The 25615-nt window shown below is 38.4% G+C and overlaps 1 protein-coding gene across 15 annotated transcripts in view; it reads left to right on the top strand.

The window, feature by feature from the left end:
* Positions 1–25615, top strand: part of MICAL3 (microtubule associated monooxygenase, calponin and LIM domain containing 3) — a 189519-nt gene that overhangs the window by 74842 nt on the left and 89062 nt on the right. For 14 of the 15 annotated variants that reach the window (XR_015707008.1, XM_087767975.1, XM_087767974.1 and 11 more), the window contains exons 2-17: positions 981–1356; positions 7705–7912; positions 9448–9564; positions 10264–10365; positions 10935–11090; positions 11663–11763; positions 12448–12705; positions 13299–13414; positions 14658–14784; positions 15302–15395; positions 16545–16692; positions 17979–18175; positions 19118–19230; positions 19723–19785; positions 20538–20711; positions 21826–21918. Coding sequence is in view for 14 of the 15 variants with exons in the window: in XM_087767975.1 (XP_087624101.1) it covers positions 1093–1356; positions 7705–7912; positions 9448–9564; positions 10264–10365; positions 10935–11090; positions 11663–11763; positions 12448–12705; positions 13299–13414; positions 14658–14784; positions 15302–15395; positions 16545–16692; positions 17979–18175; positions 19118–19230; positions 19723–19785; positions 20538–20711; positions 21826–21918 (2331 nt within the window). In the remaining variant the exon portion in view is untranslated. Of the gene's footprint in view, positions 1–980; positions 1357–7704; positions 7913–9447; positions 9573–10263; positions 10366–10934; positions 11091–11662; positions 11764–12447; positions 12706–13298; positions 13415–14657; positions 14785–15301; positions 15396–16544; positions 16693–17978; positions 18176–19117; positions 19231–19722; positions 19786–20537; positions 20712–21825; positions 21919–25615 lie in introns of those variants that run through there. The other variant, XM_087767986.1, reaches the window with a different exon arrangement.

The raw sequence follows: 25615 nt of genomic DNA, 5'->3' as shown, positions 1-25615 counted from the left end.
CAACTAAGAGTAGCAGACCTCCTGCTAGCATATTTAATCTGCTGAGAAGCCCAACTACCACCTAAAATTTTATAGGGGCCTGCATATCAAAAGAAGCTGAAAACCACAGAATAAAGGAACTACTATGAGAATCTCGTGAGGATCATGTATCAGCCACGTTTTGCTCTTAAGCTGTTTACTTACTCACAGGAATATATACATAGTCTCTAGGTAAGGCAAATGTTTATACTGCTTGATGCAACACAGGCTTTTTTTTTTTTTCAGTCTTGACATCTTAAGCATTTGATTGCTATTAGCAGGCTTAACTTCTTTCTAGGATTGCAGTAGCCGTCACTGGGTTTGTTATGCTACTGGACAAAAGCAGTGTTTGCAATGACTCTGATGGAGATATCAACTTGTGCTATGCCATCCTCTTTCCTCTTCTCTATTTACCATGAGCAAAGACACATGTCCTTTTATAATGAAGGAACCCAAACTTATTTTACTGGTGGAATACCAACTCCTAAGGTACTTTGTGGTAGTAGTGTTTTTAAGACCAGCATGTAACCATTGCACATAACCATGCAGTTATCACAGTGACTGCTACGTTACTAATGCTATCTTTTGTTTTAAAACCTCTGCTTACTTACAAACATCACATAATATCTGCCAGTTTACTTGTAACTTCTCTGCTGTTCATGTGAAATGAGTTTTGATAAAACTTTCTAGGGACTGGCTCAGGTAAAGTATTTTGTGGTTTAACAGAGGCGAGATGTCCCACTGTCTTCAGCGAGGCTCAGTGAGCCTTGGAAGGCTCTGCTTCAGTCAGCTTGGGCAGGACTCCTTGGGTATTGATCGGTGGACTTATTTAGGACTGATGCTTTATTAGTTACTGAGAATCTGGGCTCTCAGTTCAGCAGGCTTAGACAAAATTTTGGAAAGTTAGCTCAGTTATGGAGGAAAGCAAGCTCAGTTATGTTTTCTTCTTTTTATTTTTATAGGTTAATAATGCTCGTAAGCCAGAGGTGAAAGTGGCTCAGCAGAGCAGCATCGGGAAATCTGGCAGACTGGAAGAGAACAGCTGCCCCCCAGGGCAGCCGCGAAGTGTGAAGCATGGAGGAAAGTAAGAATGAGAAGGTGAACCAGGCTCATGTTCTCTTTGACAGATTTGTCCAGGCTTCAACCTGCAAGGGGACTCTCAAGGCTTTCCAAGAGCTCTGTGACTATCTAGAACTAAAGCCCAAGGACTATCGCTCCTTCTATCACAAACTCAAGTCCAAGCTAAATTACTGGAAAGCCAAAGCCTTGTGGGCCAAATTGGATAAAAGAGGCAGCCATAAGGACTATAAGAAGGGGAAAGCATGCGCCAACACGAAGGTAAGAGATTTATTCACGGTGATCAAAACATCTATTACCCAGTGTGTTTCTGGAATACACAATAAAAATGTTTCAATGTAGAAAGATGTTTGCCTGGTGTCAGTATAAGCCCAGGGAAGATTAAGGAATGTTCTCACACGTATTATTTATAATATAGTCACAATTAGTTAGCATTTGACTCTTAATCAAAAATTGCATTTGCTGCTGCCAAATTTGACTGCCGACCTGAATAGGGGAAGCTAAGTGGAAATCCTTGTGAATTACCAGAATGTTTGTAATTTATTCAGGAGAAGCAGCCTGCAAGTTTATGGTTTTGTGGCATCAATACTATAGATGGGTTAGAAAAATCTTAATTAGTAAACCTTTAATCTTGGTAGGCTTTTTTTTGTTTGTTGGGTTTTTGTTGTTGTTTGGTGGGTTTTTTTTGGTTTTTTTTTTTTTTTTTACTAGACAATAACAGGGACATGAAATTTGCTGTTGGACTTTAGATAAAAAAAATGTATGTTTGGAAATTTCCAATTTTAATTTGAAAATTCTCATTAATCTCTCAAGAAAAGTGAACTTTCTTGACAAGCTGGCAAAATATTCTATTTACTGTTATTTAGAAAGTAATCATTTGTATTCCAGGTTCAGAGAAAAAAAAATGCTGTGGAATCTCATACCAATTCCTTTTAAAAGGTTGGTATGTGTGGTATTTACTGCAGGAATTCCTGCTTTTACACCCCACCCCATTTTTTTTTTTTTAACCTGAATTATTGTGAGCTGGTATTTATGTGCTGCACCCTTGTTGGACTGTACAGTGTGAGCTTACTTATTTGTTTTGTTGTTACTGAAAGCAGTTCTTTATATCATTCATCAAAATGTGAATGGAATAGGTTATTTTCACAAATAATCATACAATCTTCCTTTTTTAAAAAAGGAAAATAGTGCAGAATATGATAAAATTAGAACAGGATTCTGTCCTCCTTCATTGAAGACAATAGATGCTGCTTCTTCTCTTGAATATTCAGCTTTTGGGAGAAGGAAATATCTTAATAGGAGGAATTAATGACTAATTCCTCAGTAGAGAGCTGAGGGGGAAATATATCCTGCTTAGGATATGTCTGTCACTTCAGACCTGTTGACTGAAGTTTAATTCCCAACTAGATACTAGAAAGTTATGTTAGTTTCTTGATTGTTTATTCTGTTTCACTTTCCAAAGGCCATTTTCATATGGATGGTGGCATTTATAATTAATTACTACAATAACACTTGGAAAAATTACTGATGGACCAAGGTCTACTTGTCCTAGGTCTTGTAAAGATAATGCTTTCCTCAAAAAGTTTACAATTGGTACATCAGATTATAGATAGCAGGTGCATATAGATTAACTTGGAAAACAATAAAACAATTGGGCAGTGTTGGTCATCACAGTGGGCACTGACTTGAACACTCCAAAAGTCCAACCACTGTTAAGGTTTATATTTTTCAGGCAGCATAAGAAAGGAAGGACTTACTGGAAGATAAATGTAGTGATTTTTGAGTATATTTAGGAATAAACCTTCCAAGCACTGTGGACATCATGGGGAAAAATTCAAAATTGTTTTTCTGAAAACTCGATTGCACCTTGCATTCCTTGGATTCAGGAATTGGTCTTATTTTGAATGAAACATGATGGGTAGAACTGAAATAGGGTGTTGAAGGCTGTGAAATGAAGACAGGTGGCTTATGTTTCAGTGAGAAAGAGATTGAGCAAGCTGCAGAAGAATGTAGAGGTATTTTAACTTATTTGAAGTAATAGACTAAAAGAGTGATTTTGCATCTGGGCTCTGAATATATCTTAGTGGGCAAGACTATTTTTTAACACTGAAGAAAAGGTTGCATCAATAACAGAGATGCAACACAAAAGAAGAGATTTAATGGAAGAATAAGCGTATGGCTTTGATAGTGCTTGATTATGAGGACACACAAAAAAATAGATATGAGTGGACACTGACATCCAGCTGTGAAAGACATTCAGAAAATTGATTGTGACACTTACCTAGAAGCGAAGTGGTGAGGTGAGTTTAGAAGGATGTTAGAGCTTCATTTTATCACGTTGAGCTTGAATTGACAACTAGGCAGCCATGAGGAGATGTCAGAAAGGTAGCGATTTTAGCTTGGACAAAAAGTAGTCAACTCTGAGTTGGAAAAGTTCTGTGAATCTACAGCATTGACAAGCTGATTGAACCAGTGCCTGTGAATGAGGTGATGCAAAGGCAGGTTGTAGAGGAAGATGATAAAGAGGTGATGGGCAAAGCCCTGTGGGAAGTTGGCGGTGAGAGGAGTGGGAGAAATGAGGGAGGTCCTTCAGATAGTGTTCTGAAAGAATAGCTGGAGACATAGCGGAGTACTGAGTCTTAAAAGAAATGAGAAAATGACGCGCTTTCTAGAAACAGATGTAGCCAACTGTCTATAAAACATCTCTTCAAGGGCAGTCGAAAAGTGGGTAAAAGGGGTAAAGCATACTGGGAGTGGTGTTTGACTAAAGAATTTGCTAGAGATTTTGTATAGTCCCAAGGCTTAGCTTGAGCCAGAGCTAAGCTAGAGAGAGTGTAGGATGGAATTGGAGAAACGGGATCAAGTGCGATTGTAGAAGTGGCATGCAGTGATCTTGGAGATGAGATGGTGGTGAGATAAACAGAGACACTCACGGGGTCACGCGTGACTCTCCCTCATTTAATGGTGAGAGAGAAACCTCAAAACTTGCTGGTGTCAGTGTGAAGGACCAGAGGGGTGGGAGTGGGGAATGACTGCAGTGAACATGTCAGCGATCGTGCAGAACTGGTCTCTACTAGAGGAAAGGTAGGGCTTATTCTGTAGCCGCTCTCCTGTGTGGGTGACAAGAAAGAGAGTAAAGGCAAAGAGGAAGGGGAGTGGAGGCAAGCCAGAGAGTAATTTGCCAGTGTTTCTAAGAAGCTGTTGGTGAGATGCTGTATAGAAACACAAGTAAAAAGAGTGGATGGTGAATAAATTAAAGGTGGCACCCCCTCTGCCCCAACCCAGAAACATGGACTGTGGATTCACGCCATTTTGAGTAGTGAAATTAGTAGCTGAGAGAAACTGAAATTTAGTTAATTTTTTTTTTGTTAGTATGTCTTAAAGAATATATACCTGTGATGAGAAATGATTTTTGTGTGGCTTTACATGTAAAATTTGTTGAAATTCTTAATGTAAAGAAATGATAAATATATATATTCTTTTTATATTTTTCATATATGTTTCTGTTAAGTACTTGTTTCCTATCCTAGTAGTATCTGCCATTAAATGTTTATATGTAATTCCTAAGACATAATCATACCTATTCAAAGTAGAGGCCTTTTGAGAACTGAATCATATCTGATTTGATGTTTCCTATCTCACTTAGTTTTATATTCCTAATGTTTCATGTAGTTTGGAAACCACTGATTGAAAAATACAGAAATTTAACTGTGCGTGTGGAGATGATGGGATTTAAAATACAGATTAGGGTTTTAGCCATGTTATCGGAACAGAAGTCAGTCATTTCTTTAGTAAGCTCAGCTTCTATACACTTGAACATATACCAGTTTTGAAGTTCTCAGCCTCTGTAGTGTAGCTCTTACTTGCCCATTTAAAAATTGGTCAGGGGTGAAGTGCCGTGACTGGAGTTGGGCAGTAGTTAGGTGGTTAGTGCATCACATGGCCAGCATCCAGTTTAACCAGAATTCAGATAACCAGCGTTCATGAAAGCAAGACTTGGAGGTGATGGGTTGTTAAGATGTAAATAGTTACAAATAGTGCTCTCTCTTCATTGGTTATACAGAGAATACTGGATTTCAGCTTGCATTTAATGTTCCATTACCATGGTGTTGCTGCTGAAAACTTAATATAATCTGCCTGAAAGATATTGAGCAAGAAGTGTTTCTGAGGGGTGAGACAGCTTTAGTGCCTGGAGTTGCAGCAGTTGCTTGGAGTCATTGAGGGGAAAGGGAACAAGGAACGGCAGTAGCTGCCTTTATTTACTTGGCTGTACTTGGCATCTCACGCAGTTACTGCTGCCTGTAAGAGTATCCAAAGGTAGGTTTCTATGAGAGATCTGAAACTGGATGAAGTGTTAGAGGTGGAAAAGGGAGCAGAGTCTTTTCTTCTGTTTTTAATTGTGCTTAAAACTCCCTGTGTTTTATAACAACACAATTTAATATTTTTGTGATGGTAAAAAAAATACAGCAACTTTGGCCATGAGTTACTTCACTGAGTATCGTATATTTTACATCCAGAACATCTAGAGTCTTAAACATAACCTAGATGTTGTTAACCACATCGTTGTTTGGGGGCAGAGGGGAAGGTTGTAGAGAAAAAAATGGTTTTATGTTTCTATGACAAAATTACAGACAATGAATTTATAATTTGATTACATAGACCTGAGTTTGAATAGTCTGATTTTAGTACAACTCCTTTGCTGTTGTGCACTCCATCATAACTATTTTATACAGACAAAGTTGTCAAAGAATAAATCACCCGACTCAATGTGGTCTTGTTGCTTATTGAATCCGGTCTCTTTGGAGACTGTAGTTGTCACATGAGCAAAATTATTACCTGAATAAATATTATACACACAGCTAATTTTCTTAAAAGTTTAAAAAAAGAAAGACTAAGTGGTGTTTGAGAGTCATACTTACCCACAAAGAAAACAATATTAAATTGGAAGAACATATTAGATCCTAATTGATTATCGCTTTTAACAAATGACAAGCTGGATATCTGTTCAATATACAAGTCTGTTTTGGAATTTAATAACTCAGTGGTTGGGCTTGCCTCTTCTCCCATATGCCTTCAGGTTCCTGAAGCTACTAAGAAGCAGTGCTGTTATTCTTCGCTTCCCTTTCCTCTAGACTTGAACTCTGCCCTCAGATTTATGTGACTTCTTATCTTATACAGTAGTCTTACTTTGAATTTGCGTGTGGGTTGTTATGTCGTCAGTGCTGTATCTTGTACTGTTCTGTTCATCATTCAGGCTTTATATTTGAAGTTTCACATCATTTGCAGAATTTATGCACCAGTGAATAACTGGTGAAAATGTGGCGACCTGTAAAAATTGGCATATGGGGATGATCAAAGAACAACGAGCTTTGCTTTGGGATAGGCTGTTTATCAGAAGGTTGGGTTCTGGTTAAGTTTTAGCATACTTAAGAATTTCTCAAACGGTTTTGTTGTCCAGCCGTCAAGGTATGTAAGGATCTGGAAAATACTCACATAGGAGCAGCAGTCACCACTGTAGTGACGTCTTTATTCTGTGGGTCTGGTTTATACTCAATAGAAATCAAAAGTACAAAAATGATATGACAAAATGGACTGTGTACTATATTCCTGTGAATGCACATAAACATGCTAGCTTGCTTTGTGAACCTCGGTTTCTGTGGGTAAGAAGTATCAACTGACTATCATGGATTTTTTAATCTTAAAAGAAACAATCTTGCTGTATCATTTGTTTCTCCAAAAGTACTTCCAACACTAGATATGCAAGTATTTTACACTCTCAAGTTGTGTATTAGCCTCTGATGGTGTTTGTGAATAGAGTGGAAAAAGATATGAGAAGATGAAAGACCTTTGATATGTCAAAGGTTAGGTTGGAGAAAACTTATTTTGATAAAAGTTATGTAGTCACACAAGGATCATATTTACATTGTATTTACTTTCCTGAAGTTTCCTTTGCTGCAGTAGTAGAAGCACCAGCATAGGCATAAGTTAGAGTGCTCTGACTTGACTACTCTCTGTGCTACTCTAAATGATGATGTTTATAAAAACACTAGCATCTCTTGTATTTATCTGCCTTAGCCATTGCTATGCTACTCAGTGATGCTGGGGAATTTTTGGCGTTACTGAAGATTTTCTCACGAAAGGCCAGCTCAGGCTTTGGAAGATGAAAGGAAAACACTACATCACCTCTTTTTTTTTTTTTTTTTTTTTTTTTTTTTTTTTTTTTTTTTTAAGAAAAAAGCACATGGGTGGAATGATGGGGAGAAGCCTTCAGAAATACTGCTGTTCTCCAGGTGATTACGTAGCTTGGAGAGTACGCCTTGGGATCTCTTCTTAAAAGAAGAGTTTAAAAGAGGCAGGTGACTTGCCTGCTTCTCCGAGCTTTTCACTGCTCTGTGGTATGCTTTGTTTTCAGATTGTAGTAACTGCTTTAATGTATCAGTGGTACAGCATGGCCGGTAACAGTAGAAAGACTGATCTGAAATTTCAGCTTACATTGCAGACAAAGAGCACTTACTCCTAAGAGCTGTGAGGTGCTTGGAAGCTGTGGTAAAAACATCTTTTTCCTCCCAGGACTGTAAAGTTAGTTACTCTGTGCTGGTTGTTTTGCAGTGTCTGATAATTGGGGCTGGACCCTGTGGCCTTCGTACAGCTATCGACCTATCATTCCTAGGAGCCAAGGTGGTGGTCATAGAAAAGAGGGATGCTTTTTCCCGCAATAATGTGCTGCATTTGTGGCCATTCACCATACATGACTTGAGGGGTCTTGGCGCCAAGAAGTTTTACGGCAAATTCTGTGCAGGATCCATAGACCATATCAGTAAGTACAGCCGCTGCTAGACACAGCAGCACTTGTTCTTCATAGGGGAAAGGTGATTGAGGGCATGGGGGTAACTCATTAAAATTCAGCCTACACCAATCACTGCTCTCAAGTCCTCACAGTACAATTCAGCATTACCTTTGCGTAGTGCATTTTGGGCTAGACCTAGCTGTGAAAGAAATACGTTGTGCCGTGAGATTATCACACATGCAATATATATCTATCATCTCTTACACCTATTACTTTCCAAGGCATATATTTTTCGTAAACTGAAAAGTACATGTAAGGTTCAAACCTTTTTTTTTTTTTTTAAATGGATAATTGTCATATTTTTGATGTTACAGTCCTGCAGCTACCACATTATTCTGTTTCTCTTGAGCATTGTAAGCAACTTGTAAAAAAGAAAAAAATTACTGAATGCTTTTCAACATTTGTGTGAATGTTGATCTGGAAAAAGGAGGAACAATTTTGGCTTTGTTAATGTTTGGAAGAGCGATGAAGATATTTTTAAGAACACTGTCAGCCTGTGAATAAGTTTTGATTAAATAGAGATTTACATACTAAAATTGAGAATAATTTTGATTCTCAAATTCTGAGAAATCAGTTTGCTTTGAAAACTGAATGCTTTGGTGGAGCAGGAGTTGTTGGTTTTCAGTTTTTCTTTTTTTTCCAAAAAGTTACTGGACACGGCACAGCCAGGTTTTACCCAGCAGTCTGTGTTCTCCGCTGGGCATAAGTGGAAAGTATGAAGAGGCACAAACATACTAGTTAAGATTTGGCTTCTTGTCCAAAGCAAAACTGCCTTTTTTTTTTTTTTTCTTTTTTTTTTTTTTCAATGAATGGCAAAACTGGGAGATCTTTGGAATATCAGTCTTGTAGATTGCTTTTTCCCTTCCAATTTCTTGTCGTTTTTATTCTTCCAGTACTTTATGCATGTTGTCTTCTTTTGTATCTCAGCACAGCTGAAGTTTAGTGTTCAGATGGAATGTTTTTTCATTTCAGTATCTGAAATATGACAGTAAGGTGTCTTCCTTCAAATTAGTAAAGTTTGCACACTGTCATTTTCATACCTGCTACCTACATTAACTGAAGAGGAAAGGGGTGGTGAGGAACTTACTATGCCCTCACTAACCCAGGCGTGTTAGAAGGAAGGTGCCGTTCAGTATTACAGCTAGGCTTCTCAAATGCCTAGTTGCCATCTGTGACAGAAGTGCAGTCCTGATTGTGCTCTCTTCCTTCCCTCTCCTGCAGTGCATGTTCTGGTTGTTTCCCTTGTTGCTGATTTGGGGACTGAAACATAAAAAAATTATTTACTTTTTATTCTTTCAAAAGGGCTGGGGTTTCAGCTATATAGAAGTTTCTTGGCATGCTGTCATATTACACACCAGTGCTGTATGGATGAAGTGCTGGGAACACAGTGGGGAAAAAGAAAGTAGTAGCTGGCCTTTAAATCCGTTTATCAGTAATGTGAAACAGTGACACATGGGCACTTGTGCTCTTTTCTTTTTATTTCTTTATCATCTGCTTTTTTGCAGGTATCCGTCAGCTCCAGCTTATCCTTTTGAAGGTTGCCTTGATCTTGGGAATAGAGATCCATGTCAACGTGGAATTTCAGGGGCTTGTTTACCCTCCAGAGGATCAGGAGAATGAAAGCAAGTAGCATTGAAATGGGTAGTAGAGAAAGGGGAAGTTATGGTAGGATACAGACTCCTGCTCCTTAACCCTGCTTATGACTCTAAGTCCTTTCCTCATGCTTCGTTAATGAGAGTAATTAACACACTTTTGCTTGAATTTTTTTAGTAGGATTTATTCTTTCTGATGACAAATTCAAATTAGTTACTATATGAAGCAAAATCACAAGTACTACACAGAAATAGACTACAACACAGTGGGTCGTAATTGCTCTTAAAATATTTAAGTCTATTACACTTAGAAGTTACCTTTTTAAAACAACTCCTTTCCTTGCATTCACTGAAGATACTTATATCAGTGAATGATCCATGTTATGCTTTTTGTATCTTTGTGAAACCTGTTCTCTGATCACCATGGGAGATGGTGGCTTACTTGTTTTTCGGCATCCTATTAATAGAATGGACAGCAGAGAAGCTATAAGGGTTGTAGCGATCCTTAAAGGTAATAGTCAGGGGGGTTTTACTGGAGCTGTCTCTGCCTCTGATTCACACAGAGTGTCTGTGCAGGTCAGTAATAGCCCTGTCAACAATATAGCTGTCCTGCAGTGCATCTTTACTGACCATGTGAAGAAGGGATTTTGGGTAGTGAGAAGTGGTTTTATGTACTTGTTCTATTATGAACACTGTTTATATTGTCATTAACTTGGAGTTTATCAACAGGAATAGGCTGGCGTGCATTGGTCCACCCGAAAACCCATCCAGTATCTGAGTATGAGTTTGAAGTAATCATTGGAGGGGATGGCAGGAGGAACACCTTAGAAGGTAATGGTGTGTCTGTAATTTGCCTTCAAATAGAACCTATTCTTAAATTAGTTAGAACAAAAATGGCCTTTAACATACCAATCAAAATCTGGAAAGACATTTGACTTGTGAAAGGGGAGATTAAAAGTCCATGTAAAAATCCATTTGTATCAAAAGACACGTGGGTCATCTTTTTCCTCTTCCTGTCCACTAGCAATGGAATTAGGTGTTTTGACCTGGATAATTTTTCCTACATTTTTTTTCTTTAGTTGAGTAGTGTTGTAGCTTTTACTTTTTGGAGTAGGAATTGAAGTGTTGAATGTTATTCTGTGTAGCAGAGAATTCTGTCTTACTATTTTTGATGCAAGCTGCAATTTTTGGAAAAGAAGTAAGAAAGAGAGGGGAGCTTTTTCCCTAACCAAGAGCTTTTCTTTTTCTGGTGAAGCAGTTGTTGCTTTCTCTGTGGGGGAGTTTGTAATTCATCAGATCCATTCTCTGTTTATTTTGTGAGGGCACCTGTGTATGGCATGCTGAGCCTTCTCTGAAGGTATGCTCTGTTTTTCAGTGTTACTATTTTATCTTTCCCATAGGGTTTCGCCGAAAAGAGTTCCGTGGTAAACTAGCAATTGCTATCACAGCAAACTTCATCAATCGCAACACCACAGCTGAAGCCAAAGTAGAAGAGATCAGTGGTGTGGCCTTCATATTCAACCAGAAGTTCTTCCAGGATCTACGAGAAGCCACAGGTTTGCCAACAATTGCCAGATTTCCAGTGAAAACTATTTGTCTTTATTATTACAACTTTGTGACTCGGGTATCATATTTAATCAATAAATGAACATCTTGTGCAAGGAAGTCAGTCATTACTGTTTCTCTTTGAAATCTGACTTCCCCATTTTTACAGCTGTTCTGTACAGCTGTAAAAAGCAGATGTGTATCATTCAGATGTGTGTCATTTTTGTTCAGAAGTGGAGAACTTATTTCCCTGAAGGTTTTCAGGAAATCTGAGCCCTAAATAGGTAAGGTCTAAATCCTGAGTTCAGTTTCCTGCGTTCCGCATCTGAATGCAGACCTTAGAGAGATGATAAATATATTTTTTAAAAGAGGTAGCTATATGCAGGTGAAATGTGCTGTTTATGGTTTTGTTGAAGATTGATGTTTTAAAGTCATCAAAAGCATGGGAGAAAGCTGCTTGGCATTCTCTCTCTAAGGCTTTCTAACCACATAGTTTCAATTTACTTTCTTTCAATAGAGCTTTTGTGTTATACGTAACATGTAACTTGTTCCTTCACTACCATGTCTTTTGTTCTGTCACAAGGTATTGACTTGGAGAACATTGTCTACTACAAAGATGATACACACTACTTTGTCATGACTGCCAAAAAACAGAGCTTGCTGGAGAAAGGAGTGATACGGCATGTGGGTATTACCTTTTCCTGTGCTCACTATAAACTATGATTTTGGTACAATTTGCTTTCAGTATACTGAAAGAAGGGAATCGCTCTCTTCTTGTACCACGTAACGTTTTTATACAGGTGTATTTTAGACCTCAAGTACATGTGGTTAATGCCCTTCTGAAGTATTTTGGGACATCAGAAGAGTGTTATAAAATCTATCCTCTCCAAATATGTATTCCTTTGTAGATTTGGGGATTTCTTTCACCTTAAGATAAAATATGCTTAAAGAACCTTTGACAGCCTAGTTGACCTTCCCTCATTTTATGGCAATGAAACAGCACAAAGTGAAGAAACTATTGGAAATATATCTAATTCTGACAGAAGGTGATTTAGAAGTAGTTTGGCCACAAATGAATAAATAAGGACTGGGGTCTTGTGCCTTTTATCTGAAGTGTGTGAAGAGAAATGCTCAGAAGTTTCTTACCCCTTTCACAGTCAGAAATGATAGTAGGACTGATTACTGTTTGCAATAAAAGATTTACAAATTTTCTCTTGGAAGCATAAACACAGATAGAATGAAAGAAATTAGAGGGCAAACCTGTATCAGTGGATTTGTAGGAGTTTTAATGCCAACTGTTGTATATACCAGTCTTTAAATAAACTTGTGGATTTGGCTATTTCACTTTTAATATTCTCTTTTTGGCAGGATTATGCTGACACAGAGTTACTACTCTCACGAGAGAATGTGGACCAGGAGGCTCTGCTAAACTATGCCAGAGAAGCAGCTGACTTCTCCACTAATCAGCAGCTGCCATCACTGGACTTTGCCATCAATCACTATGGTCAGCCAGATGTGGCCATGTTTGACTTCACGTGCATGTACGCATCGGAGAACGCAGCCCTTGTGCGAGAGCAGAATGGCCACCAGTTACTTGTGGCACTGGTTGGGGACAGTCTCTTAGAGGTTTGTGTTTTAAACTTATGTGTAAGCAGTGAATTGAAGCATAAGCACAAACTATTGCACCTATCACCAAAATGTGCACTGCCTATAAGATAGTTACTATAAGGAAGGCTACTGTTTATTATATAATAAAGTGGGAGGTTTGAAGGAAGGGTAGGAGTGTTGGGAAAACAGAATACTTAGGATGGCAACGATCTTGCTTAAGAAAATGTGTGCAGAGATTTTTTTCTGAAGTTATGTCTGTTCCATCTGCCTCTTATTGGGACAGTTAGACTCTACAGAACCTACTGTAGGCCTGTAAATAATTAGCATTTTGTAGTTGGTTTAAAAAGCACAATCTTGAAAAGAAGGTGTTAAGGCACACCAGGCTATGAATTGCTGTTGGAAACAGAGGAACACTGGCTTTGGGGGAAGATCACGGGCAATTCACCATACATCTGGCTTCCTCTAGCCCAGTGGGAGTGGAGCTTTAAGCTAATTACTGAGCTATAATTTCCCAGCAGATTACCATCTGAATATATTCTTTACATTTGTTTAAAATTTTCCCTAACTGATGCTTTTCCTTTCTCTGCTTTTTTTGTAAACTATAATATTAGCCATTTTGGCCAATGGGAACTGGAATAGCCAGGGGATTTTTGGCTGCAATGGACTCTGCTTGGATGGTACGAAGTTGGTCACTCGGAGCTAGTCCTTTGGAAGTTCTTGCAGAGAGGTAATAGAGAAATTGAATACGCTTTCAGTTCTAATCTAATCCTCCAATATCTCATCATTCATTCCAGTTTCTTGTAGTACAAATATATAGACACAATATGAGATACTAAGAGATCTCACTCTTTGTAGAGGATGATTGTGGGTATAATTCAATCGAAGAAAAAATTTCCCAAGGACCTAATAAACTGAAGTATATTTATAGAGGAGTAAGAACTGTTGCAGCTGTTCTTGTTCCTAGTTATAAAAGCAGATTAGAAGAAGAGTCTTTTTTTTTGGTGCTTACTGATATTACCTGGAGAAAATGAGCCTGACTTACTGTCACTAGCCTTGCAATAGCAAAGCAGATGGAGATGTAGGTGCCTTTAAAGTACCAGAGACAAAAATTATTGCCATCCCCTATTGTCTTGTAAATATCTTCTGTGATTTTCTTTGAAGGAAGCTAAGACCTGCTTTTATTTCATGTTCTAAATTGATCATTTTTTTCATATAAGCCAAAGAACATCTTGTGTTTCTTTGGAGTACGAAGTTCTTGATGTTTTTATCATCTTCAGTTGAGTGTTGTTTTGGTGACTCAAGGTGATATCTTAGAGATCAGAACTTGGGTAAACTAAAAGATGGAGTAAGTAAAAGCAAGGTCTAATAGAACCTATTTTAAACTTAAGGAACTGTACCTTCTAACCATCAGGAACCGTAATATCATTTAAAAAATTGTGTAAATGGCACAATGAATATTTAAAGTTCCATTTGTTTGAATTTAAAAAAATGGTGAAGATGATAATGTTGCAGTTGGAGCCAGACTTCCATCACCTTTCCATTGGACATTTGCAGACAGCAGTAAGATCTTCCCTGAGCCTTCTCTTCTGCACACTGAACAAACCCAGTTCCCTTGGCCTCTCCTCACAGGGCAAGTGCTCTGGTCCCCTTGGTGGCCCTCTTCCTGAGTTGCTCCTGTGTCTCAATGTCTTTCTTGTACTGAGGAACCCTTTCAGTTATGCTTAATGTATTGTTTTCTTCCCTCCTTTTGATTTCTAGAGTTGTATTAAATTGCAGATTTTAATACGCTTAAACTGAAACTTAGCTATTCAGTGTCTGAAGTGGTTAGATTTCTGATCTGCTTGTTTATCTCTTCAGAATTGACTTAGCAGTATTAGTAGCGATGCATCTCTTTTAAAAACAAAACAAAACAAAACCCCCAAAACCAGCCCACAAAACCTAATACTTTTTAAAAATTTTATTCTCCTAAGGGAAAGCATTTATAGGCTACTGCCCCAGACCACCCCTGAGAATGTGAGTAAAAACTTCAGCCATTACAGCATTGATCCCGCCACCCGGTATCCCAATATCAACGTCAACTTCTTGCGGCCACAGCAGGTAACTGGACAAATGGTGCCTCTGAATGCTTGTGATCTGTGTTGTCTTTCCTGAGGTGAAGCCATGCTAATGTTTTGGGAACGGATAGTGACGTGATGTGGCAGTATAGCGTGGAAGCAGTGAAAAGCAGATATATCAGTCAAGAGTAGACCTCTGTACTTAAACAAATTCCTGCTTGGGAATTTTTGATTTTGACAGTTTTAACCTTGCTGTAATGGTACATAAAATCTATACGTGCGTGCATGTGCATGCACGCGCGTTTTCTTTGTAATAATCTAGTGTAGCAGTCTGTCGTTGCAATTTGATATCCACTGAGCAGCAGCAGTCAGCTAGACTATTCAGCACTGACTAGCTGTTCTTTGTTGTTCTGGGGTTCTTGTACTAGAGATTTCTGCTGCATAAGTGTACTTGTCTTCCTTTTTGTGCCTTGGGATGGCTCCTTCTTGTCATGCTTTTTCTGTATGGATCTTGGGTGCAGGGCATGTTGGTCATCTTTAATTTTTTGGTGTCATTTTAGGTACGCCACTTGTATAATACAGGAGACTTGAAAGACATTCACCTAGAAATAGAGAACTTTGTGAACTCCAGGACACCAAAGCTGACTCGGAATGGTAGGCCTGGCTACTGCTCCATTCCTTTCGGTATTCTGGATCAATGCAGGACATAGAGCAGTGGGGCTCTACAGTATTACTTAACCAGTCTCTTTTGGTTTAGAAAAAGTATCCAGCAATTGTTTCGTCAATGGTCTGATTTTCCAATTTTTCCAGTTTCAATTAGCATGTAAATATATTTTTGTTTGCCTAATTTCCCTTGCTTTATAATCCTGTTATGTTTGAAGCATATTTGCTTATGCAAGCATTTTTTCACCTCCTTTATCCTATAACAATGTCCTTACTTCGAGTGCAGAAGCCTAGCCTGAATTCACTCTAACAGTAAATTCAGAATTCTTACAAACATAACAAAGTATTTCTTGAACAGACTTTCATGTTCATGCTTTCTTTTACTTAATTTTATCTCTTGGCTTAAGTAAATGAAACCTCACTTTGCTTGCATTATTCTGAAAGTTAAGATGCCTTGTGATAAGCATTTCAGTATCTGTCTACTTGTCCTATACCCTGAGGGGTATGTTGAACTTTTCCTTTTGCACACCTTGCTTTTGGATGTCCAGATAGTGTCTGGACTCTCAGAATGGCACTTTACTGCTAAGCTTCCCTTTCACTGCTGAATAGCTATGTAGTCTTTTGATTTATTCTTTGGCCTGCAACCACGTCCCTCTAGGCTGTAATTTCCTCAGATCTTGCAGTAAGGCAAGGTCAAAACAGGTCAGTGCTTTTAAAGGAAAGCTTTCAAGAGAAAAGAAAAAGTTGCAGAAGTACATCTGTAGTTCTTCCATTAGAAATAGTATATCTGGGCTTTAGAGAGCATTTATGCTGTTGTATATCCTTTTGATCATGTTTAAAAGAAGCCTTTGTGACTGCTTTATAATCCCTGGGGCTCTTTTACAAGGGCTAGGGTGAAAAGCCTGGCAAGTTATAACTTAGGTAATTACTTTTTAGCAAATTAAAAATCCTTTCTTGGATCCAAAATAGGTAAGATAGTATTTTTAAAAAAAAATAAGAATTCTGTCCTGTATTGCTTATTGTAGAAGGAGCTTGTGTTTACATGAAGGTTTTATTTGTTGATTGATGTTTTTTATGTTGATTTTAAAATTCACAAAAGAGATGTTGTACATTTCTACTGCAAAATGTGATTTCTTACAGAGTCTGTAGCTCGCTCTAGTAAATTGCTCAGTTGGTGCCAGAGGCAGACTGATGGATACGCTGGTGTAAATGTGACAGACCTCACAATGTCATGGAAAAGCGGCCTAGCTTTGTGTGCCATTATCCACAGATACCGTCCAGACTTAATGTGAGTAACTGGCTGTTTTGAATAACTGGAAAGAGCGGAACACTAGTGATATTTGGAACTAATAGCATGGAGACTGAGGCAATGCATTTGTGACTTATAGAGAAATGGATTGAAACAAATTCAATTAAACTTGATAGAAGCTAACGTATGCTGATTTACCAGCAGAGTGGAAGGTCATAATAGCTTGATGAATATGAAGATAAATGTGTTGTCGTTTTCCCTTCTGGATGATTTGACAGAATTAAGCTTCAGATTGGTACTGACTGGAAAGCATTATTGACTGACAGCTCTTTTCTCTGTGAAGTTAGTCAGGAATAGTTCATAGCTTCAGTTAAATTTCTCATGAACAAGTCTCTAAACAGCCGTTTATAAATCTCCTGTTTAACAGTAACTCTTCTTAAAGACTTTTAGGCTGCTCTTTTTAGAAGTAGTGACCCACAGTCTAAATAGAGACATTGCTACCGTTTGTGCACTAACATGCTGATGGGATGAATGAGAGAGGCGTCCTCTTACATGATATATTGGGTAAAACAGTGCCCAGATTCTAGAATGGGAAAACACTGGCTGGAAGAAGTAACAGGAGCAAAGACTCTGGTACTTTAATTGAAATTTGAAATGGCTGCAACGTCCCAAAGGGACATTAGAAAAAATAAATGCTAGAGCTGTATTTAAAGACATAATCCAATGGAAAGCATTCTGAAAAATTACTTGGTTATTCCCTTCCATGTGCACTGAATTACTTCTCTACTGGTGTACTCGAGTTAACCTGAGCTACTCTGTTTAATAGCTATATAGCTTGTGGAGAGTTCAAATAGCTTTTAAAATGGTTTATATAACTCTCTACAAGCTGTAGCTTTTTATATAGCTTTTATATAGTTCTACAAGTTTTGGAAAAAGCCAGCAGAACTAAAATATGGATCGATCAAGAAAAAAGGGGACAAAAATGAAGACTTAATTTAGTTCCAAGCACACAGAAGATTTTACGTAGGGGAAAACAGTACAGTATTCCAGCAAAGGAGGAAGTGATGATATATTTCAGAGGATAATAAAGTTTTTAAGAAGGAAAATCTGGTTTTGGAGGAGAAGCAAAAAATGAAAAAAGAATGCTTTGGAGCCAAAGTTCACCATAATTAACTAGCATCAACTCTGCAAGACAAAAAGGTTGCTGGCAAATAAATTTGAGAGATTTTGGAGGGGGGAAAAAAAAAAGGAGATGGATCCCTGAGTTCCTTCAGAAGACTGGTTTCTGCTTGATTCAGAGCACGCCGTCTTTCTGCCCTTTGCAGAGACTTTGATTCTTTGGATGAACACAATGTGGAGAAGAATAACCAGCTGGCCTTTGACATCGCTGAAAAAGAGTTTGGAATATCTCCCATTATGACTGGAAATGAAATGGCATCTGTCGGAGAGCCAGATAAACTGTCAATGGTGATGTACCTCACACAGTTCTATGAGATGTTCAAAGACACCATCCCCTCTAGCGGTAAGGAGTTTGGGGCAGGTCTCTCAGATTTAAAGACAGCTTCAGGGTGAATTTGTGTGTTTCAGTTATCTTCGTACTGCTTCTGCATAAGCTCATAGTAGTCACTTGCTAACTTTACCTTACAAAAGTTGGCTTCTTATTGGTGCTGATAAAGACCATGTTAGCAGCATCAGGAGCAAAAAAATGAGTTAATACAAAATAATGTTCTCAAAATAATGCCCTCAAAAATTCTAAACTCACTTCAGCACTACTAAATAACGTTTCTGCTTTCTTGCTATTATTAAGGGTTCACCTGTCTTGGCTAATGTGAGATGCCTTGCTAGTAGTTCTTTAGTAGGTAATGTCAGAATAGTGGCCAAATTTTATATCTATTTACCATGCATGAATGGTGAGAGTAGCTTCAGGCCAATGAGGACTGAAGGATCTTTGATTAGAACTGAAAGACGTAATTGTCTAACACAAATCAATATGGCCTACCTTTAAGTATTAATAATGTTGTTATGGCTGTTTCTTTATTACTGATGATCTTAATTCAAGTCTATTGTTCTGGTCGGTAAAAAAATTGTGTTTAATAGCCTTTTAAAAATAAGTGTGTATCAGGTATTATTTCCAAAACTCTGAACTCTTCTTAACAATACTGATGATCATGATGCTCTTTAAATATGAAAGTAAATAGAGTAAACAAACACAGTATTTATTCTGCGTGTTTATAAACCCTGAAAGGAGAATTGATTTTGGCAAAATGAAGAAGCAGAGTAGCTGAGAAAGGTATTCATTCTGGACATTACAATCATTTGGTAACAGGGAATTTAAGAAAAAGAGTGTTAAGTTTTAAAAAAAAAAAAAAAAAAAAATCAGCGAGTCCCTCAGTTGTGTATTTAATAATAACACCACAGAAATAATGTCTTGGCATTCTCTTGTCCTACCTGTTTTTGCTAACAGATAGTCTGGACCTGAATGCAGAAGAAAAAGCTGCCCTAATTGCCAGTACCAAATCGCCTATCTCTTTTCTCAGTAAACTGGGACAAAGCATCTCTCGGAAGCGCACTCCAAAGGTAACCATACCACAGTCTTGATAACACTTGTGTCTGTTAGGCTGCTCCCCAAGTAGGTGGTACTAAAAATGTCTGTGTGTGTCTGTTATGTGTTTACAAAAGACCATGTGTTCATCAGCTCTTGGCATGGGACAATACATGACATTTATAATTGCAGAATTACATCTGTAATATGTACTCTCAATTAGTGGTATATTTCAGCCTTAAAATCCTAGCCTTGTGGTAGTATTTGGGGATATATTTTGTATTGGAACATAACGGGTTTTTCAGTTCCCAGTTAATTGAAAGTGCTGAAGAATGTCCAATTTGAAGGTAAGAATCCCCTTAAACAAATGGAGAATGAGCCCAGAGAATTAATCAGTTGTGTTGCAAAACTTATTTAAGTGCACTGATGACATTTATCTCAGGCCAGAAAGGTATGAGAATCCTTATCTTTCGTTTTTTTGTTTTTTGTTGTTTTTTTTTTTTTCCCCCTCCTCCTTCCATTTTCAGGACAAAAAAGAAAAGGAACTGGATGGTGCAGGAAAGAGGAGAAAAACCAGCCAATCTGAGGATGTAAGTATTACAGTGAGAAATGTGTCAGGGAGGAAAACATATGGTACGTTCCTTGTTCCCACTTCAGTGCTTTAATTTTCTATATACAGACAGAGTTTATATAAGATTTTTTTTTTTTTTTTTTTTAGATAAAAATTAATTATTCTTTAGAGGTTATGCTTTGTCATAGCTATAGTGCAAATATTTTACTGGTGCTTATGAAAGAATAGTATACCACAAACAAAATGTTGCAGTTCCCTCATATTCTATTTTTACTGCAGTTTACTTTGATTTGATGAGGACACCAAGAATAAAACTTTTATTTAGTAAAGTCATGCAGTATAGTCAGAATTTTCATTCATACTTGAACTTTAGCCTTAATTAGTGCAAAAAGCATACATTTCTAGTATGCCCCATGAGACAGTCCTTCACTTGAAATGTTTATAGCCAAATAGGTACAAGTGAGTTAAAATTTAGTGCTTTGAGTTGTCAGTGAAGGTTTGAAGATAGGCCTTTGCTTTGTGTCAGTGGATTCATGGGAGTGTTTCAGCTGTGGTCTCTTTGATAGGTAAGTGTATCAAATAAGGTTGAAAAGATAAGTAAAGTTAAACAGAACTTTTGATGACATGCCAAAGGAAATTAAAATGTGAGCTTTCAAGTGCAGACTAATAGGTTTGTTTTCTACAATGTTAGAAACCTATCAGGGCAGAGGGGCAGAGAGGAAAAGGTGATCCGGTTGTATCTTGTTAAATTTTGATATTGCTGATTGTTAGGAGGACATCCCGCGAAGCTACAGAGAAGAAAGGCCCACGCTGGTGAGTGCCCTGACAGAAAGGAGAATTGATGCTGCCATTGGGAATCAGAACAAAGTCAAGTCTATGGCAACCCAGCTACTGGCCAAGTTTGAGGAGAATGCGCCAGTGCAGTCCTCAAGCTTACGAAGACAGGTAGGAGATGGATAATAAAACCCCGTGTTTTGGAATTATGAAGGAAAATCCTGAATAATAACATGCATTCCTTGAGACCGGATGCTAGTGGTGCCCTTCTGCTTCAAAGGCTCTCCTAGGGAAGAGTGAAGCTTATTCAAAAGAGAAAAAATTTAGATTTAGGAGTATGGGATAGAGAAGAACTTCCTAATAAAAGTCTATTTCCCTGTTATTGCCTGTATTATTTTATATAATCTGTTTCAAAAACATCTTAGCAGCAATTAGGTTTCTTTTATAACTGCTGTTGCTGCTGAAAAGCTTTCCAGGAACATCCTATTTCTAATGTTTAAGAGCTATCATTTAATTTCTGATTTGAACTTTTTCATGCCAGCTTATATCTGTTTGTTCTTGTGAACTTGTGATTAAGTTTTGTATGTGTGTGTAAGTGCAGCAGATAAATGCCTGAGAGTTTCTTTGCAATTGGGATATTTGTGTCATTCCAAGTGAGGCTTCCTGATGACCGCTGGTTATTCAGGATGGTATTCGAACTACTGCAACTGCAGAGTAGCTGCCTTTGAAGTTAGATTGAGTCACTTCAAGCTACTGCTAGCAGTGCAGTGCCAGCAGTATAAGGCTCAGTATGGTTTAAGTGCCTGAGTTCTTGCTCTGCTGCATAGTCTGTCTTCATAGCTCGTGCCAAGCTCTGTGCTGCCATGGACAGATTGCGAGTGGGGTCTGACCTAGCTGCTTTAAAGCTAAGTCGAGTATGCCTATGCTACACTGCACGCCAGTGTTAGTAGTGTAACATAATCTCAAAATGGTGACGTTTATCCCACTCTTTACCAATCAAATGTTTCCTCAGCCACTACATATTGTCTGGAATAACCAGGCTGATTTGAAGGAGCAATGAAAATAAAGGGAAGGTCCAAAAACAGATGTAGTTTCCCGTTTTTGGATGTTCTTTCCCTTTTTATATTTTACTGGCTAAATGAATTCTCCCCTACCTTATTTTTTTTTTCTTAAACGTTTGTCTGTCTTATTCTGTATCCCATTCCTTTGGCTTTCTTTGAGTTTTCTTTACTATTTTATCTTTCCTCCTTGGTCCCAACCCACTTTCCCTACAACCTGCATGCAGCAACCTGTCCTGCCTTATCAAGAACGTGTTCACAACCAACCATCCAGCAGACGAGAGCAGGGCCGTCTTGCTCCCATACCCCAGTGGAAACAGGTAAAGAAACTGATTATGAATACAATACATTGCCTGCACCCAACACCAGCTATCGCTGCCCTGTTTTTTAAACCAGTCGTTTTCTAGCACCTTGTGTGAGTCCATTATTTTAAATAATTTAACTTTTAATGAATAAAATCAACATCTGCCTTTGCTAAGGATGTATGGTTTAATGTTTCAAAAGGACTTAGTCAAATTTTCCCTGCCCTCTTATGCTAGTTTCAACTTCCCAGGGTTTCAGTGGATGTTTTAGCAGAAACCTTGCCTATAGATGCAACCTAGTGTAGATATTTTATCATCCAGAGTATTTCTACATTTTTCTTTTAGAAAAAATTTGAAAATATGTAAGCAGTTATCGCAACCAATGAGGTTAAAGGTGTCACACCATCTATGATATTAAAGTTCTTCCTTGATATAAATAGTAAAATCGGTTCAGTTTTGCTAGTCACATGTGAAATCTTGTGTGTTCTGCAATTACAGGAGACTTTGCTGTGGTTTCCTTTTCTGTATGACAAACGTAGCTATCCTTGCCAACTTCTCACATTCATTGCATTGCAGATTCCTGTATTACTGTGAATTAAGTAAATTTTAGGTTTTCTGACACAGGGCGGGGTCAGAATAGGGATCAACAGCAGAAAAATCAGCAGGTATCAAATTTTATTTTCTCTCATGTGTTTTGGCCCAGTGTCATTGCCGGTGTTTTTCTTTCAGCAGTGTGCTTTCAAAAGCAAGACTTGTGACAGATGATCTTTTCAGGCAGATAGGGATACTTATCTCATTGGCTTCCTCCGTTTCCACTGTTTCCCTGTGTAAATGACCTCCTCATGTTTCCAAGAGTGCCGAGATACATTTTTCTGTCAGCCATAATTTGGAGAAATATCTGCTTCTTTCTGGCTTCAGTTTAATCAGAGCATACTTAGGAGTCAAGAGGAAAAAGATGACACTAGTTTGGAAATGCACTATTCTGCATGTTTATGGATTCATGGTGAACTTAATGTTCAAAGCATTCAACATAATTAGTGCTGTATGTCGTGACCAGTGCCATGATCTAGAAGATTTCTCTCCAAGAAGGAGGACCTAAGCCAGGGGAATTGTTGTCAGTAGGGCTGTCAAGAGATTCTTAAAAATAAGTCAACATATGTTTAGGTTTCCTGACGCAGTGTTTTTTCTTCTACATTCTGTCTCTTCAAAATCTTCTTTATAGGCTAATGAGCACTTTCAGGTGGATACACATCATCCATGATTAAGGCAAATTTCATTTTTTAAGAATACTTTCCAGGTAAAGAGGGAGAACCCAAAGAACTGATGCAGAAGAGCATAATATGGCTGTACAATATTAAGTCAGTTGATGAGTACTGCTTATGTTACCCCACAAAAATAGGAAGACAACCAACGCAGTCCAGTTTATCTCAGTTCAGAAGGATTAAGATTTGTGTTTTAGCACTTGGAGAAGATCGCATCCCTGCAGCCTTGAGATTTGTATTTGAACCTGCTGTTGAAACTTTATGAAGGCTTTATAATTAAGCCTTTACGGTGAAACACAAAAGTTCTTACTGTCATCCATTTGTAATTGATCAAAAAAAGGACAAACTTTTGTTTCCTTTTATGATGAGACTTTTCTCCTCACTAGAGAGCAGTTTGTTCTTGTTTTTGCTTGCACTACATGATTTTTTTCAGAGGACTTACGTTGGTTTATTCAACACTGACATTGATTGCCTTGTGTGGATGATTTCCCTCTCAAGATTACAGCTGGAGATGATCTTTCCTTGATAGGATTTACTGTGTCAACAGAAGATGGTTGGTCCTTGGGTCCAGGTTTCATGCTGGATTTTGCAATGCTTTTCATCTGACAGTTGAAATGGAGAAGAATAAAACTGAGTCTCAAGGATGCAAAATCTGCAGGATGCAGCGGGATCAAAGAAACAATTGATACGGTCCCTATTCCAAAGGTTCCTTATTACTTGCCTGGGGAAATGAAGAACATCAGTTGTCTTAATTCAATAGCTATGGGAGTATATAGAATCATTTATTCTCGACTGATCAGAGATGAGCTGAGGCAGGAAGCCATCCACGGAGCCAAGCAGCCAGCTTTGCCAAGCTTGGAGAGAAGTCTGTCCTGCAGGAAGCTGTTGCTGAAGCACTGCTTCAGCTGGCTGCTGAGATTCCTAATTCTGGTTGCTTAGGTACGCAGAATCTGATAGCTGTGAGACTGTGGGTTACTACGGTACTGAAACGGATTTCTACTGTGACACTGGGCACTCGAGCTACAAAGCTATTTCCTGGGCCACAGATTGCCAACAGGGGAGTTGGTGTGGGGTACCAGTACATGTCACTGGAGATACTGTAAAGGATTAGTATTGCTCCTGACAAGCTCTTTAGGGAGGACATATGTTTACTGGAAAGAGCTGTTCATGAAGCTATGAGAAAGGGTTATCTTGTTTGGCACAGGTGTCAGAGTTTATGAGCAGAAACTTCTGTCAGTGACTGCATATATCACATAGCAAATACCTTCTATGGAAGAGTCCTTTGAAGAGGAGCAAAGCAGTTCCTAAGGGGACAAAGTGGTGACATGTTATTCAGGGAAACCACAAGCTGTCTAATGTCTAATTCTTGCCTGTAGGCAGAATGAAGTTCAAGTCCTCAGGGGTCTTTGGGAGAAGGAAAGTTATGTGTCTTGTGTTTGATAGGTTTGGTCCTGCGTCTTGGAAACTGGACGGAAGAGGAAAGTATACCGCAAAAGCATAAGAGTGATTGCAGGGGAGAAACCATACAGTTGCAAAGGATGTGGTCTGGGTTGGACTCCCAGTTTTGATGGAAAATTTGCGTCTGCTTGGGGCTATTGCCTGCCAGTGTCTGTCAGTTTAAGTCTAGAATCTTGCTTTGCTCTGGAGTTAAGAGTTATGAGGCCAGCAGTTTCAATGAGTTTGTAAGGCAGACTGTCTCTGTGTCTGTTGTACGGGTGGGGTAGGGGTGGCTTGCGAAGACAGGATTCCTAGAAAGAGTGAAATCCTGGCAGCATCTGTTCTGAAGCAGTTTTTACTTTCATCACAAGACCTTTAATGCTATCTCTCTTGGAAACGGAAAACCTTCAAAAGATCAAGCAGGTTAAAAAACCTCACCAGTCTGCTGCTCACAGCATTCTGTGTGGCTTGCATTTTCCTCATGAATTGGATTACAAAGTTTGCTTTATTGAGCTACACTTTGGGAATGTTGATCTGAGTCGTCAAAATTGGGTTTGTGCTATTATGAGCACCTCAGCGGCAGCTAGTAATGCATGAAGATACTGTTAAGTGTACGTGCTCAGTGGAAATGTGTGTAATTTTTTATGTGATGGTAATATCTCCTAAAAAAACTGGATTGTGTTTCATGGTATGGTGGTTAATCTCCTCAAATGAACACCTACTTGTATAAACACATCTTCCATGGTGTGTTCTATTGCTTTCCAAGCCATTTGGGCTGCTTTTGGTAAAGAGCATCTCATAAGGGATCGTGAAGCCATTGAAAAGCCATGTGGTCTATCCAGAAGAGGATCTGACTGTTTGGGAATGGTAAGGGAGACGAGTCTTTTAAACTGAATTTTGTCCTGGCTTTCCGAACTCTCAGCTTATGGCCTTCAGCAGTTTTCTGCTATAGTTTCATAGGTCTCCTAACAGCAACAAGGTGTGTGTGTAATACATAAGCTTAAATCACTGATGTG

This window comes from Nipponia nippon, unplaced genomic scaffold (genome assembly GCF_047370975.1).
Source record: "Nipponia nippon isolate SJK-2023a ecotype South Korea unplaced genomic scaffold, ASM4737097v1 scaffold_3, whole genome shotgun sequence".
Taxonomy (NCBI): Eukaryota; Metazoa; Chordata; class Aves; order Pelecaniformes; family Threskiornithidae; genus Nipponia; species Nipponia nippon.
This window is presented reverse-complemented; position numbering and strand designations above follow the sequence as displayed.